Source organism: Cryptotermes secundus, unplaced genomic scaffold (genome assembly GCF_002891405.2).
Source record: "Cryptotermes secundus unplaced genomic scaffold, Csec_1.0 scaffold244, whole genome shotgun sequence".
Classification (NCBI taxonomy): Eukaryota; Metazoa; Arthropoda; class Insecta; order Blattodea; family Kalotermitidae; genus Cryptotermes; species Cryptotermes secundus.
The window spans coordinates 213,778-236,271 of NW_019737983.1; the positions used below are offsets into that span (position 1 = coordinate 213,778).

Below are 22,494 nucleotides of genomic sequence, written 5' to 3' on the forward strand. Positions count from 1 at the left end.
TTGAATTAAGGTTTAAAAAGTGCTAATTTAAAAATCAAATCGACGCGTGTAGATTAACAAAGATTTTATACAATTAGAAAGACTGGGATTTTTACATTTTTAACAAGCAGTGTAACAGTTACGTGAGTGATACACACCTGATGATGGCCATTTAGGGCCGAAACATGTAGTGTGGAGGAGGAAAAAGAAGTAAAAACTACAATAAAATTGTTGCACTTAAGACGGTATTTGTCCATATATAATCTGTGGGATGTTAAAATTAAAGAACAATCATCATCGATACTGAACACCCACAATTAATGTTTGCATCAGGGCATGTGAAGTGATGATATGTCTGACATCTGAGGTGCATTCACCAACCCCATACAATTTTCTTCTTCCTTATTAATTTGGTCATACCATTAACATTTATTCGCCAAGAATTGTTTCTGTTTTTCAACACCATTTCCTGCTCTTTGTCCCAAGGGCATCAAAAGAACCTTGGCCACCTTTATGACAGATGCCCCTTCTTTTCTATTAACTTTGCTTCCTTCTCTTGTATAATATTCATTGTCTACAGCTTCTAATTGTCTCAGTCTGGGCCCTTCCCACTTTCCTTCAGGCTTACTTTCAAAAATTTTCTTGCACACACTTGTTTGATCCCATTTAATCAGATGTCCAACGGCTCCAACCTTCTCTTTTTAATGTCTGCTACCAGGTCAGGGTATCTTAATTGGTTCTGATTTTCCACGCTTGTTTAGTTACTGGTTTATGCACATTTCTCAAAATTGCAGCTAACATCACTCCTGAAGTTAAAATTTTGCTGCCGGCCAACTCTGTAATACTGGGGGATTTAAAACCATTATTTCCAGATGATAAAAGTTAAAAGTTGTAGAAGATGCAAAATAATTGGTTGCTTAAAGAAAAATAAAATGAAAAAGTAGGTATAGAACATCAATATTTCAGTTTGGAAAATGTAACTCCACTGGACTTGCACCAGTTAAGCTATGGACCAGCAATGGTGCTGACCATTGATTGAGCAACCACTGATTTATGTAAATGACTGCTTGCTTGTCTGTTTGTCCATCATGTAGAGGGGCTTTTTTTTATTGTGTTTGTGATTTTACCTTACTGGGAAAGAGGGCGGTCCCATACATTCAGTAATGAGCACTAGCATAAAACTGTAAAGATTATGTAAGATTATGTTGGACACTGTCCATTCTTAGGTATATTTAGAATACATAGTGTTTCTGAAGCTGGATCTGCTTCTGTTATCAGGTGAAAATGTGGAAAATGATCACAAGCATTAGCCTGATCACAGGACTTTGTCAAATTCACCAGCTAAAGAAGCTGTGTGTCATGTCATACCATAAAGATAATGACTTTATATTGGAGCTGCTTTCCAGGTACACCAGACATTAAATATTAGCTATACTAGTAGAACGTTTAAGGAATTACATCTTCATGCTCAATTTCATGTGGGGGCGGCCTCTTCAAATTTAGATTCTATTACATGTTTACAACGAACATCTGTTGGACATTTCTCACTGTACCACGTTTTCATATAAAGTCTATTGTGTTCATGATAAATGTGTTTTCCTTTCCTATATATTGTAATTTCAATTGCCTTGGTTCAATGGTTCAGTAGTTACCATCATTGAACTGACAACTAAATTTGGAATTCATGCTGCTACCCTTTTTTTTTTAATTTCTACAGAAGTTGTGTGTTTTCCACTTCAGAAGTTGGCACACCCACCATGTTATTATGATCATAGGAAATTAAAAAGTACAAGCAAGATTTCAGGTTTTCATGATGACTAAGAAGAATATTGTTTTCTGGTATATGACACTGTAGTCTGGTAGAAGTTTACTGATGTTGCAGAGGAACATACTAGCTCTGTCTTGGGGTTGAAGAGTAAGCCAAGAAAGCAAGAAGGAGTGAGAGTTTTCTGCTTGCTTGATTGGCACTCTTCAACCTGAAGATGGGAGCAGTACATTTCTCAAAAATATCAATAAAATTCTACCAGCCTACATGGCATCACATTGCAAAAAATAGGTTTCTTCAAAAAGTATACAAGGCTCAGGAGGCCTCCAGATGCGTAAAGTTCATACTGAATTCCATGAGAATGAGTTAATTTGTTGGAAAAAGAAGGGGTGGGGAGACAGGATGACTATTTCATAAGCCTACCTTTTCCTCAAGGATAGCAAGTAGGTTGAAAAATATAAACGTAAGACTTTACCTTCCAGAGAAGGTGGTAGAGTTCGGGAATTTGAATTGATTACTGACAGCAGAACTGGGATATATCTAGAAATTTAACCATCAATACAAGATGAGAACAAATTCAACAGTCCTTAATAAATTACTAATGTGCCCATGTAGAAAAGTATGCACCACAATTTTAGAACCTCCCTTTGTTCATGGTGGTTACTTACATTTAACATTCTAGGGTCTTGGACTCCCATGGCAATTTGTAACCTTTAGTGCACAATTCTTGTGGGCCACACATAAAACCATAGCATACTACATATAAGTACTCAGACAACTAAGTTATCTTATGTACAAATGAAAATACGAGGGGGTACCCAAAAGAAACCAAACTTATTTTTTTTAAACTTATTTATTCAAATTTTAAGCACAAACCTTCAATCCCCTTCAAAGTACTCTCCACTTACACTAATACACTTGTCTAGTCTTTTATTCCATTTTTCAAAACACTGTCTAAATTCATCTTTTGAGATGCTTGACAGCGCCTCCGTCATTTTTTCCTTCACCTCAGCAACATCAGCAAAACGGGTGATAATTTTTGAAAAAAAGTTTTGATCATTTCGGGACTCTTCTTTCAAAGCACAGCATGCTTCCACGCGACCTTCTTTTTGTTCAGCAGTCGGCAGTCGTGGCACGAATTTCGCAGCCACCCTTTTCATTCCCAAATCTTCTGTCAAAATTCGCTGAACTGAGCTCCAAGTCACTCCCGACAGCTCCACAATTTCTTCAATGGTCTGTCGTCGATCTTCCTTGATGATTTCACGAATTTTTTCAAAATTTTCATGTGTTCGGGCCGTGGAAGGACGACCAGAACGAGGTTTGTCATCAATTGATATCTCACCATTTTTGAAACGGGAAAACCACTCAAACACTTGAGTTTTCCCCATAGCACCATCCTTGTACGCCGTTTTTAACATTTCAAGAGTTTCTGTTCCACTTTTCCCGAGCAAAAAGCAGAATTTCACTGCCGCACGCTGTTCACGAAAATCAGCCATTGCAAAAACGATGATCACACAAAACAGTTGTCACTATAAACTCTGCCGAAACTAGTCCTTACCTTCTGAAGCAACGGTAGTCGGCTTATCGACTCAGGAATGTTAGCTCTATGCGCTCATAGCAGCAAAACGCGGTACTACAAAAGCTCTGCCCACAAAAAAATTAGTTCGGTTTCTTTTGGGTACCCCATCGTACATCATGTCATAATCTAATGTAAATGCTTTTGTTGACATGGTGACTATAACATACAAAGATTATGTACCGATTATCAGCATCATCCCTGTGTCTTTCCTGTGGACAAAAGAATGGGGAAGGAAAATTACTTGGACTGAAGTCAATGTATGTAACATCAAAACTAAGAGTCTTTGGGGGGTCGTTTCTGCATGAGGAACAGCTTTCATCTTTACCATTCATTTCTGCGATGCACAATTTGCAAGAAAATGACAGCCATTTCAGCTGGAACTTACTGTAACTAAACAGATGGCTGGTTCAATCCATGTCATGTAACCAGGAACTGAATGGCTGAATAAATTCTGGCAAGATTCCTATGTGAATGTTGCATGAAGAATTTTACTATTTACAAATAAGCTGAGCTTAGTGTCTGGTATATTTGGAATGTAATTTACCCATGCATATATCAGAAACAACGTTCTGAACAGACTGGTCTAGAGGCAATGCTCTATGCTTTTATTCTGGAGGTTCCTGCTTTTAATCTTGGCTGGGGTACTGGCTATCCTAACTAGAGTTTTCATGGCTTTTCTCAATCCCTTTAGGTAAATGCTGGGGGTATAGTACCTTGATTATGCCATGACCTTCCAAATCCTTTCCAATCCATCTATCCTATCACCTGAAGCAATATAATCTCAATGCTGAAAGCATCGTTATGTAACCTACCAAAAAAGAAAGAGAAAAAAAATGCTACCATATGGTACAGAAAGCTGGATTCTGTGAAAGCAGAGGAATGATGTATTGGCACAAATGGCATTTCTGAGGCCATTACCTAGAATGAGAAGAACAGTAAAAGCGGAATTGGGAAGTGTCATTAGAAATGGAAAAATATATGCAACAGATACCACTAGATCATCTGCAAAGGGCAACAACACAATACAGACTCAAAGAAAAAAGGGGCTTGGGAAGGCATAGGGAAAGATGGAAGGACCAGTCATGTGTTTTGCTTCAGAATGGAAGTATCCCAATCTTGTGAAGAAAAAGGCAAAATTGTTTAACGAAAATGAAATAAAAAATGAACCATTTATGAAAGATACCTTTTATTTTGAACAACAAGCATTCTGTGCCTTACAATCTTTGAGGACACTGCTGTACAATGCCCCAAGGCCAACAAACAAATTATTTATACAACACTTTAATTTCTTCTGGGACACGTATGCCTATGAGCATGCGTGGATCCACTGGTGGTAGTTTGGGGCACTGCAACAACAATCCAAATGCATAAATAGAAGTAAATATATTAATATATATTATGTAAGGAGCGAAGACACTAGTTCAATTAATACAGCAACTGGCCTATTGGCTGGATACCTGATGGGAATCAAAGTTAAATTCCTAGCAGGAGCAGATATCTTTCCCCCCACAGGATCCAGACTAGCTCTGGGGCCCACTCTGCCACCTGCCAAATAGGTACTGCGGAGTGTTCCAAGTTTCATTTTTATTGGTAAATTAAGGCATGATTTACAATTACTAATTAGGGGACTCCTCTGAGTGGTTCACCTGTGCCATTTATTACTATCCACTGCCAAGTTTCTTAACACAACATTAGTAGAAAGTAACTTAGTTTTATATAGCAGGAACTTAACTGAAAACCATTTATGCCAATAAAAGTAAGTATTCAGGATCCTACCATATGTATGCCTTACCTTGCACTTCTCCCGCAGCTGTATGGCTGTGGGCATTAGGGACTCTAATACAAACTGCCGGGTCTCGCTGTTAGGATGTGTTGAAAGCCATTCAAACTCTGAGTCCAAGGAACTCATTTTGGCCCAGAATACACTTGCTTCACGTACATCATAACATGCCTGTAATTTAAAAGAAAAAAGCTTGATAAATGCTGGCATATATTAGAAGAAACATGAATACTTTCTAAAGACATCACTGAGAATATGCAGGCTACAGCAGAAATAGTGAAGGGATTTTAAAATGGAATGACATTTACAAACAGCAAAGTACAGGGTTAGTATAAAAAAAAACAGACACTTTCAATGTTTTATAGAAACCGAAGTATTGTTGATAGAGCCAAATTACTTACATGGGTTTTTAATATATGTCTTTAAGTTTGTATCACTAAGTTACAAATGTTCTATGTGTGACATGACAGATATCAATATGATAATCGAATTCGTTCCAAACACACCGGAGCATGTCCTCATCAATACGCATAACAGTTGTGATGCGTTGCTTTAGATCGTTTAGACTTACATGAAGTGGAGGAACAAAAACTCGTGTCCTTGAGATATCCCCACAAGAAAAAATCAGCGGGAGTTAGATCGGGATTCTTGAAGGCCAAAGTGTCAGTGCCATGCTCTGGTCCGTTGAGCGGTGTTCAGAACGAACTGGGTTATCGTATTGATATCTGCCATGTGACAAGTCTCACAGATAGAACATTTGTAAGTCACACAAACTTAAAGATACATATTAAATTCCATGCAAGTATTTTGGCCATATCAATAATACTCTGGTTGCTACAAAATGTTGAAAGTGTCTATTTCTTTTATACTAACTCTATATTTCATCTAAACATTCAGACTGTCTGAGAAAAGAGTGCACAGATTTTAAACATTTTTGTTGAGAAAATAAACAGAGCTAGGAGAGTACAGTTTTCACCACATGAAACAGTTACTCAAAAAGTTATTTTCCCAACTTTCTCCATCTCATTGCACTTCAATCTGAGCTCCCTTTCTTGCTTGCACAATATCCATCTGGTATTCAAATGCCCTGAAAGTGTTGCCACACATCTGAGGTGTGATTCCTTCCACAGAATGTGTGATACATATTGTACATAAAACTATAACAGTTCTAATGTTACGTGGTGAAAACCCATGTTCTGGCTTGTTTATTTTTTAAATACAAATGTTTAAAATGTGTGCACTTATTCTCAGACATCTGCATATTGATTTTATAGCTCTTCCCATTTTTACATTTTGTAAAATATGTTCTTTAAATGGCCACCGTCCTGCTGAACACACTTGCGCGCATAGTGTGAGAAGCTCGTATCACTTCATAGATGTTTCTTCTGAAATGTGTGTGATTTATTCCCGGATTACATTTGGTGACTCAGTGCCATACACTTTACCATTTATGTATGAGTACACCAGAGAAAAAAGCCAGAAGTTCAGTTTGGTGAATGAGGACATGACGCAAGATGGTAATGTAATATTTAATGTCCCTGATCAAATGAAAAGTTGTACACTACACACAAGTTCCCTCACTATCTAATGCTCCACACTGAACTGAACTGTAGAGGCACTGCTACAGATCCATGACATGTCCCATCACACAGTAACAGAGGAATATAAAAATTAATTTTCAGAATCATTCACTGGTTCTCCCACAACCAGTATATAAGAAATGTGCAAAAAGAGAAAGTGGCAAATACTGCCACAACTTTAGTGACTACAGACAGGGTTTGGATTCATAACTGGATTTACTGAACTCCTAGAACTTGTAACTATAACTAAGGGTTACATTCTCACTGTGCTACACACTTCACAGATAACTGTAGGGCACACTAGGTCTTCTCAGTTTGTTACAGTCTTCACTAGCTGTTGCTTTGTAGCGGCTTTCAATGGTGAATGCTCCCCTTCCTCTGGGTTCCCAAACTGTCCCTGGCCTCAAGCTACCAGCTTCTCACAGCAGTAGCTCACATCTGAACCCCGGTGGTTATCTGATGGATTGACTGCTAACTTGTCCTGCTTATAACATGTTGGCAAGGACTGCATAGAAAACACCATTCCTCTGTTGTTGTTTACAGACCGCTGCTTAGTAACTGCAGGCTGCTGTGACTCCACAATTCTCACTTTGAGTGACTATGCCATGTTACATTGCACAAACTTTTTCATATCAATGCACCTGTTAGAAACGTCAGGTTCATGGAATGAGTTTGCTGAAATGATAATGCTTCTGGCTTGCATCTGGAAGGTGCTCGGTTTTACAAGACTTTCCTCAGTCCCTCCAGGTAGCTTGGGATAGCATCCAAAATAGGTCATAACCACTCAGCATGAAACCAATAACAACAGTAGCAATGGTGAAGATTGCTATGTGTTACAATGATCCACCATGGATGAAAGATCAGAAGGTAACAGTAATGATGTGAACCTGCTGACTAGCTTACTAACCTTTGCAGTGAGTTGCAAGCCAATCTCATCTGCCTCAGCTTCCAGAGCTCTGCTGAACGGTAATTGGAATAACACCTTCGTGAAGTATCCAGAGAGCCAATGGGCTATCACAGCAGCAGCTTCTGGCAAAACAGCCCATATTAAGGCTAGGGGCACCAGTACCAGAAGATCCATGAGATGTAAGCTGCTAAACTGCTCTGCCTGCAAGAGGACAACAAACTTGATCTCAAGAAATACAGTGGAACCTCAGGAATCCTATCTCCCTGTAATCCAGGCTAAATTACAGTACCAATGTAATCTAATTATTTTACTTCCTTGTAGTAAAATGAATTCTTCTGCAACATGAGACTGTGCATTAATGGACCTACCTTTCTAGGTGGTGAAAGATGTAACCTGGTTACTACTTGCCCAAGCCTGGCATTTCATTGAATGTATGCATGTTCCAGACAAATTTTTGGTCGTTCTTATACAAAATGTACCTATATATCTCTTGAATAAACAATTTTACTAAACTATTCAAATTTTTTATTTGAAATCCAGTGCTTTAATCAGTTCAGATTATTGAGGCTGCTTTATATTTCAAAAGAGTTACCTTTCTAAAGGAGCCAGGATAGCTCAGTGAGCATAACAAGTAGGCTACAGGCTGGCCAGCTGAGGAGCTGGGGTTCTATTTCTGGCAGGGATAAGAGATTCTTCTCTTATCCGCAATGTCCAGACCAGCTATGGGGCCCAGCCAGCCTCCTATGTAATCTATTGTAATCTATTGTAAACAATTTTAAGTATTGTAACTTTATTCTCTTATTGTAATCAGCCAATGTACAGTAACTGACTTGTCCTATATCATGTAACAATGATCTATAGAGATGAAATAAATAAATATACAATGGGTTCCAGGTGCTGTTCCCTCCAGGAGTAAAGCAGCAAAGGCACGAAGCTAACCACTCACCTCCTGTAGTGTCGAGGTTAGGAATGGTGGAGCTATACCTCCACTCACCCATATGTCTTCATGGCATGGTGCTTAATTAAGTGAAGACCAGGGATAATTTTACCTTTACCCTTCTACAGCATCACTGGTAATTTCAAATGTAACAGCAAGTCTTACACCACTGGTGAACTGCAACTTTAGATACCCATCATGGGACACCATGCAAATGCATACAAGCCTACATGGCTTTATGGTACTTACGACTGATAACACTGCAGCTCTGTCAGTTAGTAGTAACATGTCAGAGAAGTACAGGCAAACCAAGTCATGCAACTGTTCAGCTATGCTATCTCAGTTCTGATTGGAGCACCATATGCACATATGCTTGATTAGTTAAGCACAGAGGCAACTTCACCTTTACCTTAGAGCATCTCAGATACTAAGGAATTCCTGGGAGACAAGGAATTATTATGGTAAACACAGACATGGCAAAATGTAAAAATGAAGGAAAGCAGAACTCAAGAGCATCCTATGCATCTTCTTGTCAGGACAAGACCAGCCTCACTTGTGACAGAGGAAATGGTAAACCACAGCCACAGAAGATCAACATAATTAACACCTAAGTCATAACAATTAATCTCCTTTAAAATCAAACGTTTCCATTGTCTTAGTTCTGGCCTGTGTGTTTAGAAAGAGCAATAGGATAACAAAACTAAACGAATGCTGTGCACCGGGCAGAGCTGAGAGCACAGCATGAATAAAAAAAAAACACTGATCCCATTCTCCTGGTGACCAAAAAGGGAGTGAACATTTTTTAAATCTTCAATGTAGGCCGTCACTTTACTGACAGTACATGTATACAAATTATAGATGTGACAGTCAAGAGTTCAACTCACCATATGAGAGAGGAGAACATGTGAAATCTCATGTGCAAGAATCACACAGAGCTGATCATCATTGGTGCACAGACTCAGGATTCCCGTGAACACAAATATGTGACCATTCTGCACACAAAATACAGCAAATGTAAGAGCCCACTCCACACAGAAACAACATGCAAAACATAACTGTAAAGCCATCCTTAAGCTAAGTCTAAATGTTTCTGACAATGGTAGTTACAACAGCCATGGGTATTATTTTGGACACTGTCATGCATCTTGAATTTTTCCAAAAACAACATTTCAGAAACTGGTTTGCTTCCATCATCAGATGCAAGAAGAGAAACGCTCCTACTCAGTCAGGTGTGCTTGAAAGAGCTGGTTTTGATCACTGGACCAATGACTACAATTTATTTTTCACTATTTTATGTCTACACAATGAATTACTGCAACCTAAATGGAAAAGGAGAAATTAAAAAGCATATTTACTAGTGTATGTTACGTGGGTCCTGTCACTACAGCATGGCACATTCTCAGGTTGTGGATGGAGTAGGGACCAGCCTCCAGATATAAAGTGTGGCTGCAAATATGTGACATGACAGCTGAAAAGTCGTCCAAACCCAAGCATCTAGTCACTAGCATGTGACAATGCTGAATAAGCAGCTGTGGACTGCCAACAAGTGTTCAAAGTGAGGGGCAGGGTTTTGCTAACAATTCCTCACCATAAGAAATCAATATGATATGAAATGTTACACAGAACCTCACACTTGGACTGATTCACTGGATAGAACTAAGCGATCGAAAATGGGCATAAGATCCTAAATGGGAGAATATATTAAGACTGGATCTCAAAGAGACAGGATGGAAGTATGAGGAATGGATTTCTCTGACTCAGGATAGGGACCACTGGCAGGCTATTGCAAACACAGTAATGAACATTCAAGATCAATAAAATGTGGGGAATATCCACACTACCTAAGCCCTTATTAGTTTCTCAAGAAGAACTTTGTTCTGGGGAGTTACACTACAAACATAAAAGCAAAATGACTTCAAACTAAATCAGAATAAATTACAATATTCATGAAAATTAACAGTGTTACAAACTTTTAAGAACTGAGCTGGAAGCCCTGCAATAAATTTTTCAGAGGTTTTTGTAACAAAATTTATGTGCACCACTTTTCGGTTGAACAAAGAAAATCAAGGTGCCGCAGAAAGGAAACAGACTGGGGAGTGGGTCTCAAAGCAGCAGAGGAAGAAAGGAACACAGAAGTAAACCTGGATCATCCATCTGTATTTGTGGGTACAAGACCATTCAGCATGAAGCTCTCGTTCTGCTGGAAACACAGAACAGCATAATTGTATCTTCGGTAGTACCCAGAAATTTCAAAATTGTAACTGATACCACAAGCTGTGAACTGACACTGCTGGGCAAAACATTAGGTCCATTATATTTTACTTACTGTATTCAAACCTATTTCAAGTGCAACTAATTTCCAGCTTTTGTAAATATGGCATGGTTGTGTTTATTTTTATGACAGATGCTGCTAGTAGCCCCCAGTATCTCATACATGTCTCAGTGTTGCTAAGCCTGCTTCCTGTTGCTCCATTCCAGCTCTATACTATCCATTCAATACTTTTAACTTGAAGTTGTGAAAATATGCCATAATTACCATACGTGCTATAAATGTGTTACTGCAGGTGGAGGTGACAAAACACATGGCCATATTTTGGGCCAAAGCAAAAATTAAACGGGATGGTTTCTAAAAATGAATACTACCACAAGCATGTGAATCATAAATTACTTCAACTGAAGCAGAAGGGTGAACTTTAACATGATAAAAATTCAGCAGAAATGTTTACAGAAATTAAAAATACAAGATGTGATACCATAAACAAGTGCAACTTATATTGAACTGTGACATGTGTGTGTTGTTGTTGTTGTTGTTGTTGTTATTGGAGAGGGTGGGTTTCCCCATGCACTTAGACCAGATATTGGTCCACTGTGCATCCCCCTGTGATATTCTACCAGTCTCTATTCCCTACTGGTACTGGTGCGTGCCATCAGTCCTGACTCAGCCAGCAAGTTCGGCCTCTACTGGCTCAGCGGTATCTTGATGCTTCCCCCATCTACCAGAGGCGTTAGAGACTAGTGTTGGGTGGGAAATGTCCTGAATTTGGCTCAGAGGTCCCGTTGGGACATGAGGTTCTTTTACGTGCCGTAAAGCTACGACACAGGACCCACAGCTTAAAGTCCCTCCCGGAGGAATTGTTCCCTGAATTTTTCCGCCCTTAAAAATTCCATGACCTCCGCCGGGTTTGAACCCACGTACATTGAGTCAAGAGGTGGGAACGTTACCCCTAGACTACGGAGGCCGCTTGACATGTGTGTGTAATAAGGTAACTGAAGATTAAGCATATGACTCACTGGTAGCACGAAGGCATTGGTGACTGATGGTTCATTCACGACTGTAACAATCCAGTTTGTTTCACGTAGTTGTGGAATCTCCCTGTTGCTCCTAAGCAGCTGGTTTGCCACCTTAACCACTCGTTTGTATGCAGGATGAGCTGGGGGAAGAAAATGGTCCTTGTGTAATTCACGTTGCTGCAACAAGACAAACCCAAATGTTGAGCACTCTAAGGATAGATTGCATCAACAAATGCTAAACATTTTACAGGATCAAGACTACGGCAAAGTGAAGAACAGTGCTGATTAGATCTTGGATAATTTAAATACTGTTTCAGCTGCATGAGCATCAGTGTGGAAAGAGATAGGAAGATAATTAGATTCATTACTTTATTTATGATTTATTTAGTAACACTATATCTCAGACTATATACAGTGCGGTCACATCCTTAATGGAAGATGAGGCATAAAGGTATAAATACGTGACACAACACTTGGTAGAACAATATACCAAACACAGCGTAGCCTGAATAACTGGACCATGATACTAAAGGCACGATTAAAAATAACAAGTCATATTTGAATAAAGTCAGGCTTATAGAAACACTACACAATACCCATAATACAACATCAGAGCTTTCTCCATCAGACAACGAAAGCACGCTGTGGAATATATTCATCTTCCATTACGGAGAAGCGTAATGACAAGAACCAAATTTGTTCTAGATTAAAACAAATACTGAACATTATTTTGTAAACAGACTAACTGTACTAATTTTTAGATGTTTCAACAAATCAATGTACACCTTAGTATTAGTTAAAAGATATAACATTTGCATCTATGACATGTAATAATAGTTCCCATATGTGTTGATAATATCCTTCCGAAAATGGTTGTTTTGAGGGAAACACGCAGAGGACGAAAAATTAAAAACACAACTTTTATCAATCACACTGGACAATGGTTAAAAATCTTATATACAATTACTAGTGTGACGGACCATGATGAATCAAGTTAAGTTTATCAAGTCATCTGCTTGGCAGGATTGCGGAGAGCTATGAAATACCACAGGAATGGCCAAGATTCAAACTGTGTCTCCTTAACGTAAGTCCAGAACATTGTGGCTATATGAATGTGCTCAGTTAAACACCATTCTCTTTTGTTTTATGACAGATCTCAGTTAAAAAGAAGCCATAATGAAGAAGGCAAAATCTGTGACCTCCCCACCAAAATTATGTCCATCATATACTACTCAGCAGGTGTGACACTACAACATTAAATGAAATAAATATAGAGAATTGCAGAAACTGCTTAATCCTTGAGAAATAATACAAGATTTTCACTGAGCAAGCTGGCTAAAGTGGTAGCATTTGTATTTGTGTGGTGCCCAGTCTGAATTTTAGCCAGGACACTGACTATCCTGAAGTTTTCTGTGGTTTTACTCAGTTACTCCAAGCAAATTCGAGGATTATACCTTAAATTAGGCCATGGTTGTTTCCTTCTACACTCTTTCCAATTTTATATCTTCATCATCAAATCATTCAATAGTATACTGTCTTGAGTTACTGAGTGTCATCAAATAAATTATCTCATTAAGTATTCAACAGATGGAACAATCTGTTAACAGATGTATGAAAACATGTTATGCAGAATTCAATTTCTTCACATAATACATCTATAAAAGGCCATGTTAGGTGGGTCCTTTGTCACCAAGGCATGGCACATCCTCAGGTTATGGATGGAGAAGCCCTCCAGGTTTGGAGGGAAGCTGCGAATATATTGAATAAGCAATCATGGATAGCCAACAAGGGATGGTCCTCCAGCTTGGGGGTGGGGCATGGGGCTAAAAGCTCCTCGCCGTAAAAAATAACTTTGTTATGAAAATTTGCAAGAAGCCTCAGACCTGGACAGATCATCTGGATAAACGTCCTAAGCTAAAGTATGTATAGGGCAGGCTCACTCAGGGCAGTGGCAGAAGAAATCTTAAAATATAAGTTAGATATAGCAGGAGTGCAGGACGTCATATGGGCTGGAGATGATATCGCACCAGCAGGCGAATATACATTTTTCTATGGAATGGAGAATGAAAATCATGAATTAGGTACTGTTTTTTCTTTCATACATTAGACAACTGTATCGGCAGTTAAGAGGGTACAGTTCATTCATGATAGGATATCATATATAATACTAAAAGTTCGCTGGTGTGATATCATCATTACGAATGTTCACGCCGCAACAGAAAATAAAATTGATGACATAAAAGACAGGTTCTATGAAGAACTAGAACATGTATTTGATAAATTCCCAAAGTACCCTATGAAAATTTTGTTAGTAATGATAATGGAGTTAGAGTAGTAAACCTTGCCACATCAAAAAATCTTACTGTCAAAAGTACAATGTTCCCACGTCGTAACATCCATAAATTTACTTGGACATCTCCTGATGGGAAGATGCACACACAAATAGACCATATTTGGAGAGAGAGGAGATGGGACTCTAGTATACTTGATGTCTGATTATTCAGGGCAGCAGATTGTGATATTGACCATTACCTGGTGGTGGCAAAGGTTTGGGAAAGACTGGCAGTGAGCAAACAAACACCACACAGAGACCATATGGAGAGGTTCAATCTCAAGAAATTAAAGGAGGTAGAGGGTAAAGAGCAGTACTGTGTTGAAATCTCAAATAGGTTCATGACGTTGGAAAACTTGGACACTGGGGGTGGAGGTTAATAAAGCCTGGGGAACTATTAGAGAGAACATCAAAATTTCTGCCAAAGGAGAGTCTAGGTTATTATGAACCAACGAAGCATAAGCCATGGTTTGATGAAGGATACTCAAAATTACTAGACCAAAGAAAGCAAGCCAAATTACAATGGTTACAGGATCCAAGTGAAATAAATAAGGATAATCTGAACAATAAGACGTGAAAGCAGCAGGCATTTCAGGAATAAAAAGAGGAAATATCTGAAAGACAAAATTGATGAGCTTGCAATGAACCGTAAGAACAAGAACATTAGAGACATGTATATAAAATAAATGACTTTCAGAGGGATTACCAACCTAGAAGTAACTTAGTGAAGGATGAGAATGGTGATCTGCTAGCAGATTCCCACAACATTTTGAATAGGTGGAAGAACTACTTCTCTCAGTTATTGGATGTACATAGGATCAGTAATGTTAGGCAGATAAAAATGCATACAGCTGAGCTGTTAATACCTGATCCCAGCCCTTTTGAGGTTGAAAGTGCTATTGCAAAATTGAAAACATAAAATGCCAGGTAGTGATCAAATTCTGGCAGAGCATGCTCAAGCAGAAGGTGAAATATTATGTTCTAAGATCCATAAGCTAATTACTTCTATTTAGCATAAGGAAAAATTGCCTGATCATTGGAAGGAGTCTATTATTGTACCAGTTCACAAGAAGGGCAATCAAACTGACTGTAGTAACCATCGGGGGGGATATCACTGCTATTAACTTCATACAAAATTTTATCCAACATTCTTCTCTCAAGGTTAAGTCCAGATATAGATGAAATTATTAGCGATTATCAGTGTGGGTTTTGACATAACAGATCAACTACTGATCAGATCTTTTGCATTTGTCAGATATTGTAGAAAAAATGGCAGTACAATGGGACAGTACATCAGCTATTTGTAGACTTCATAGAAGCCTATGATTCAGTTAGGAGGGAAGTATTATACAATATTCTGAGAGAGTTTGGGATACCCATGATACTAGTTAAGCTGATTAAAATGTGTTTAAATGAAACTTATAGTAAAGTTTGTATAGATCTGATAAATTTCCTATCCAGAATGGTCTAAGACAAGGAGATGCTTCATCACCACTCCTCTTGAACCCTGCTTTAGAATATGCCATTAGGAAGGCCCAGGAAAACCAGGTGAGAGTGAAATTAAATGGGACACATCAACTGTTGGTCTATGCCGATGATGTGAATCTACTGGGTTATATTATAAAGACCATAAAGAAAAACACACAAAACTTTAATTGACACAAGTAAGGAGGTTGGTCTACAAGTAAACACAAAGAAAACTAAGTATGTGTTGCTGTCTCGTTACCAAAATGCAAGGCAAAATCATGACATATAGATAGGAAATTGATGTTTTGAAAATGTGGCACAGTTCAGATAATTGGGAATGACGATAACAAATCAAAACCTGTTAAAAAGTAAAAAGTAAAAAGTAAAAAGTAAAGCTATCCCTGTAACTGGCCATGAAGGCCCATAGGGTTGTGAGACACTGAGGGTCCCACATTATCTAGACAATCTGCTCAAAGATGGCAGTAAGTTTGTCAGCCTTACATGCCAGCTGTGCTTTACTCCCCAGGGAAATTATTTATTTAATTTCTGGTACTCATTTCTGTTAGAGGCTGAGTGAACCCCAGGGCCATAGTGCAGCTGGAAGGATTAGGTCAACTGAAAAAATCCAACGACCTCATTGGTATTTGAACCTGCGACCTTCCGGCTTGTAGTTGTCTAGATAGTGTGGGACCCTCAATGTCTCACAACCCTATGGGCCTTCACGGCCTGGTACAGGGATAGCTTTACTTTTCACTTTACAATTATTTTAACTGCATAAGAATACTGTCACATGCAAGGGGTGTTTTACGTAACTTACAAGACGGGTTCTGGATTGGATGACTGGATTTATTGCACCTTATACATTCGCAACTCGGGACTACAGGAAATACAGCGCTATCGCCGATCTATACACTTTCCCACTCACGGTTACATACGCAATAGGATTCTCAGTCTTCATTAGTCGTATCCTGGCAACGGATTTATAACATTCAGTCACTTAAANTGGGAGGCTGGAGAAAACTGCATACTGAGGAGCTTCATAACTTGTACTCTTCTCCAAGTGTAATTAGAATGATCAAGTCAAGGAGGATGAGGTGGGCAGGGCATGTAGCATGAATGAGGGAGAAGAGAAATGCATATAGGATATTGGTGGGAAAGTCTGAAGGAAAGAGACCACTGAGAAGACCAAGACATAGGTGGGTGGACAATATTAAAATGGATCTCAGATAGACAGGATGGGATGATATGAATTGGATTGATCTAGCTCAGGACAGGGACCAGTGGTGGGCTCTTGTAAACATGGTAATAAACCTTCAGGTTCCATAAAATGCTGGGAAATTCTTGAGTAGCTGCAGATTTTGCTTTTCTTCAAGAAGGGCTCAGCTCCATAAGTAAGTAAGTAATACATCTATAAAATAAATTCAGATTAATAAGAGTAGGACAATCTTGGAGATGGATCAAGGAATTATACTGGCATTTATATTCTGTACAATGAACTTACCATTACCAGTTCTATTTGTGCCAGCTGCAATATTTGTTCTTTATTAATTGCAATGAATTTGCTCCTCCCTGTAATTGGGTCCTCTTCAAGATGACTGTAGTAGTACCACACCACTCCTGTTGAAACCAGGGCACCAGATGCTGTAACATGCTTGTCAACTTTAGTTTCAGAGGCAGGGATTTTTAAACCTAATGAACTTGAACATGGCTTTAAATGTGACTTTTGTTAAATTTTTTTGTGACTTCATCGATGACATCTGAGAAATTGCATGGTTACAGCTAGAAATCTTATTAAATGTGTTCCATATTACTACTGCTTGAGGAGTCCAGGAAACCTCCAACTGAACACCAGCATATATTTTCATCCTTTGATCTTTANCATGACATCTGAGAAATTGCATGGTTACAGCTAGAAAAGAAATCTTATCAAATGTGTACCACATTACTACTGCTTGAGGAGTCCAGGAAACCTCCAACTGAACACCAGCATATATTTTCATCCTTTGATCTTTACAGTCTGTATCTAAGGCAAAATTCTGGTTTCTAGCTTTGGCTGCGCTGTGCACTGAAGTTGCATCAAACTTTCTTTTTAGCACATGGTCGCTTTCAATTCAATAACACCATACTCCACACCCCCGCACTTATTTCCATTCTGATGCTTATACATATACTGTGCCATGGGTCCCTTCCCACTGGATACAACCATGCTCCATAGCTCCAAAATCACTCCCACTGTGACACTTGCACATTAGTCCACGGCCCCTTCCCATAGGATAGCACCATCCTTCAACCCCCCCCCCACATACACACACCCATGTTCACCATAATACTGGTATCAGATGGTATCCTGATTCCATCTCATTCAATCTGAAGATGAAAAATGCTGTAACAGCTTCAACATGACCCAGTTAATGGGTTCTCAAAAATGGCCTTCATATCAAAGACATGTACAACACAATTTCTGAGGGTTTTCTTACAGAAAACGATAAACTCATAATTAAATAAATTTAGTGTTCATAACTGTTAAAACAAATACCTTGACTGGACCAGTCTGCTCTATTTCACATTTTCACAATCAAAATCTCTATGCCAAATAAATGCATACAGGATAGAATTTTTTATCTCAGTGGGCCATAAAAACGTCATCTTATTTCTTTTTGTCTAGCAGTACATAAATAATTCTGGCTTATAAGTCAGATGTTTGGCTGCATAGCCAGGGTTCAATACATGGCAGTGCAAGATTTTCTATTCTCCACAGTATTCAGACTGACCCTGGGGTCCACCCAACTTCATATCCAAGAGGTACCAGGGGGCTCCATCCCTGGGGGTAAAGTGGCATAGGTGTGAAGCTGACCACTCACCTCCATCTAGTGCTGAAGCCAAGAAAGGTGGAGCTATTCTTCCACTCCCCCATATCTTCATGGCAGTGCTTAATTAAGCACAGGGGGAACTTTACCTTTTTTTAACATACCAGCAATGCCATCTTGTTCAACTTCAGTTTCATTAAACAGTAGCATAAAGCCTGCTTTTTTTATATATTAATTGTTTGCTGCACCCATGTAGTACACATATCTAATGCAATGTATTTCTTTATAATACACCAAATCAATATGGATGCCTCATTTGCTGTAAACGTAATGGCATTTTAATGTACTTATCCTGTCTGCAGAAATCTGTAGTTGCACCTTTAAAATAAATTTTTCTCTTCTCATATCTAGACAAACATCTTTATATTTTCTCCAAAAAAATACAAACTTTTATGATAAAGTAAGGTTAGTTTAATATCATCTTATTTACATTACCTCTGTTTTGGGTCTAGTAAGAATAATAAGACATGAATTCTGCTAGACATGTAGGAGTACATGCCATGTGTGCAAGTCAAATGACTCAATATCTTGGTCACTGTATTGTGAAGTTACTCCTAAACTGAAAGCTTGCCTGACAGTAATAGGATACTGTGAATTTAATATTGTGGTAAAGAGTAACTCACCTAGTAATGCCGTCTTGTTCTTCTTCAATCTGAGTATCAAATCTTGTTTCCTGTCTGGAGGCAAGGCTCGCCACCACTTCCTGAAAGTTCTTCCAAACAAAATTGCTGCTACCTTCGACAAAGGCCTAAGAATGATAATGAAAACTGGTGGCAGAGCTTGTCTAGTTGCTGTCACGTGAAAAAGCTTCCTTTGCAGCTCACACTCTGCTCGAAACCCACCACTGGCATTGTTCAAATATGCATGTTTTGTTACACAGTTGTTGATTCTTGAAGCACTGTCCAGTTTTGTGCCACATGAATTTAACAAATTTCTTGCTGGCAGCACAAGCTGCCGACAGTGTTCCACGATTTTTTTTTTATTAAGTACACGAAACATTTCTAACTTTCTTTTTAATTTAATGCATAACACTTGAATTCCTAGACCACTTCATGAACTGTAAACTGAAAAAGGCAATTTACAAATAACAAAAGCCACTGATAATTAAAAAAAGTCATTCAGTTTTGCAGCTGTTACTTACAACAGCAAAAATACATGATTGATTGATTGATTGATTTTGTCACTGTAGATCATTGTACATGACATAGGACAAGTCAAGTTAATTCTGAATATTAACAAAAAAAAAAAAAAAAAAAAAAAAAAAAAAAAAAAAAAAAAAAAAAANCAGGAAACACTGATTTGTCTAAGTCATTGCCCTAGTACAGTGGAAAGCAGAGGAATGCTATTAGAAACCCAAATCGATCAAAGCGATTTATAAGACAAGCTGCCAATCCTATCTTGAGTGCAGCTTTCATAACTCGGGGACTAAAGAAGATCCCAATGAAGGTCAACCACACAGGAGGTTCTCTCTTTGCTATGCTGAAGTCTTTACATGCATAAAGAATGCCATCTGCACCAATGTGACAACTGTAACTATTTCTTCTGGTCTCCATTTTATACCTATGTATTAGTAAGTCCTGCAAACAAACAATCAATGACAACTCAGTTCTGATGGGGACAGAGCAATTCAACTTCTATATCATAACCTTCTATCTCTATTTCATACCTACTTCCTACTCTGTAACCAGCTAAGTACCACATCAAAGATGAAGAAGCTCTCAACTGAGAAACCAAGGATGTGATAAAAGTGCTGCCTGTTTAGGGCTCACGTACATGTCAGGTGGAGATGACAGAGAGGTCGACAAAAATAGTGGAATGATGACGAGTTGGGGAATACTTAGGAAACCCAGAGAAAATCCTGCTACAGTGTTACATCACTCACCATGCCTCCAATAAAATCACCTTGGACAGCATCACAGGCTTCACTGTAAAAAGCCGGCATGTCTGCCTGAGATATGGCATGACCACTATTTTTCATATCCAATATAAATTAACTTATCAAGTGTCATTCAGAAATGGACTTCAGAAGACTAATTAAAATTATCAAAACATACTACAAACATATGTCAGATGTTCACTTAAATAATCAGACTACTAACATTCACTCAAATCATTAAACAGGCCTAATGTATGCATCACAACAAACATCAATGAATCTGATAAAAAAAGCAAAAACAATCTGGAAAATCATTAGATTTGCAGTTCTTATAAAGGTGGCTAGGAAGAGTTCTATCTTCTGAGATATGACACTGTGCAGACGGTTAAAGTCAACTGATATTTCAGACAAACATATTACTTCCACCTTCTGGGCTGAAGAGTAAGACAACCAAAAAATCATCATAAAGCACGTAGCAAGCAGATATTTTCCTCTGAAACCCTGTCTGACTTCCGCTGGACTACACCGTATTACAGTCTAGAAGACAGAATATTCAATTTGGAAAACCATTACCACCACCCAGCCACCCTTCCCCCAAAAAAGAGAGAGAGAGAAACAAACAAATATTTTATGATAGAGGAAAGACCAGTGATTTTTTTTTTCAGCTGGTACACATACCAGCAAACCTGCTTAATAACAAAGTCACGCATCTACTAGTGCTTTGTATGTTTTGGTCTTGAGGCTGCAAGAGCCATAGTAATAGCACAAGTTTGTAGAGGAAAACGAACGATAACAATTATACACAGAATGAACAACAATGTCAATAAAGACTCAACAGTGGATGACAATAAAGTCCTGGGCTAAAGCAATCCTTAGAACCTACTCAAATATAAATTTTGTTCCCACAACAGCAAACAAAATTAAAATGCATATTAAAAATGTTGTTATACTGAAACATAAAAAAATTAACTCAAAATCTGCATAAACGCTCTGCAGTACTTGAGAAAACTAAGTTATGTGTTTCGTAAGTCACATAATCGCATAACCTTAACACCGAAAGAAGTTCAAATAATTTTCACATGAAATGCAAAACTGAACACCTACAACAAATAGTTAACGCTGGGTCCTTATGGTCCTCATTACAAAAAACTGACAACAGTTCAGTTACGCCAGTAACAAGATGAAACTCACATTTAGATTTCATACGTGACGACATGAGACATCTACCGTACGACCCGTACGACAGTCAGACAGCATTCGAACCAATTCGAACCAAACCACACGGACGGAGACCACGGAGACCATCCATCACATCAGAGCCATCAGAGTGCATCAGTGTGTGTGTTTGCCAGTGACCCCAGTACTATCAAAATTTCGGCAGCCAGCTGTTGTTCACACACCCCAACAGGGCGATATATCGGCCTTCAACAGTTCAACATAATGGGAGTCGCAGGCCCACTTTGCCTACCGTGCGTAACATGCCTAATGAAATGAAATGAAATGAAATAATATCGAGTGGTGGTTAAGGTCATTGGGGGTTATGTATGGTTTGTTATGATGGTTGCGACTGTCGAAACGTTTGCCGATAACAAATATGTTGAATGACCTTTATTAAGCGATATCATACTGATTCCAGGAAATATGTATCAAGTTAATAATTTTGTTAGTCTGCTTACTCTGTAAAATTAATTATTTAGTAATTTACCAGGTTAAGCTGGTCCCTTGTCGTCGTGGCATGGCGTGCCCTCAGGTTGCGAATGGAGGAGACAGCGTCCAGATGTGGATGGTAGCTGCAAATATACTGAAAAAGCAGTTGTGGACAGCTGACAATTGGTGGTTCTCCAGCTTTGGTGTGAGGCTACCAGTTCACCGTAAAAAATAAGCATCTTGCAAAATGTGACATGGGCCTTGAACCTGGATGGATTATTTGATCTGGCTCAGGATAGGGACCAGTGGAGGGGCCTTGTGAACATGATAATGAACCTTCAGGTTCCGCGAACTGCTGGGAAGTTCTTGAATAGCTGCACTACCTGTGGCTTCCATTAGTTATGTACTATATATCTTCCTAAGAATAACGTTTTACTGGTGAAGTATTAGGAAGTTTGCAGTCATTTGGGATGTAACATTGTTTGGT

General features: G+C 38.7%; 1 protein-coding gene across 6 annotated transcripts; it reads right to left on the reverse strand.

Annotated features, from left to right (window-relative positions):
- Window positions 1-4,487: 4,487 nt before the first annotated feature.
- Window positions 4,488-21,637, reverse strand: LOC111870580 (metalloendopeptidase OMA1, mitochondrial). Of its 6 annotated transcripts, XM_023862979.2 has the most exons (9): window positions 21,465-21,584; window positions 20,045-20,061; window positions 19,108-19,548; window positions 17,119-17,258; window positions 11,819-11,995; window positions 9,412-9,519; window positions 7,591-7,791; window positions 5,116-5,274; window positions 4,488-4,669 (listed from the first exon to the last, which is right to left on the reverse strand). In XM_023862979.2, exons 3-9 carry the CDS (start codon window positions 19,481-19,483, stop codon window positions 4,589-4,591), a joined length of 1,242 nt encoding a protein of 413 aa, XP_023718747.1. In that variant the 5' UTR covers window positions 19,484-19,548; window positions 20,045-20,061; window positions 21,465-21,584; the 3' UTR covers window positions 4,488-4,588. The 6 variants fall into 6 exon arrangements, with proteins under 6 accessions (XP_023718747.1, XP_023718748.1, XP_023718746.1 ...); XM_023862980.2 differs by lacking the exon at window positions 20,045-20,061 and having other exon boundaries at window positions 21,552-21,637; XM_023862978.2 differs by lacking the exon at window positions 20,045-20,061 and having other exon boundaries at window positions 21,465-21,559.
- Window positions 21,638-22,494: the final 857 nt, after the last annotated feature.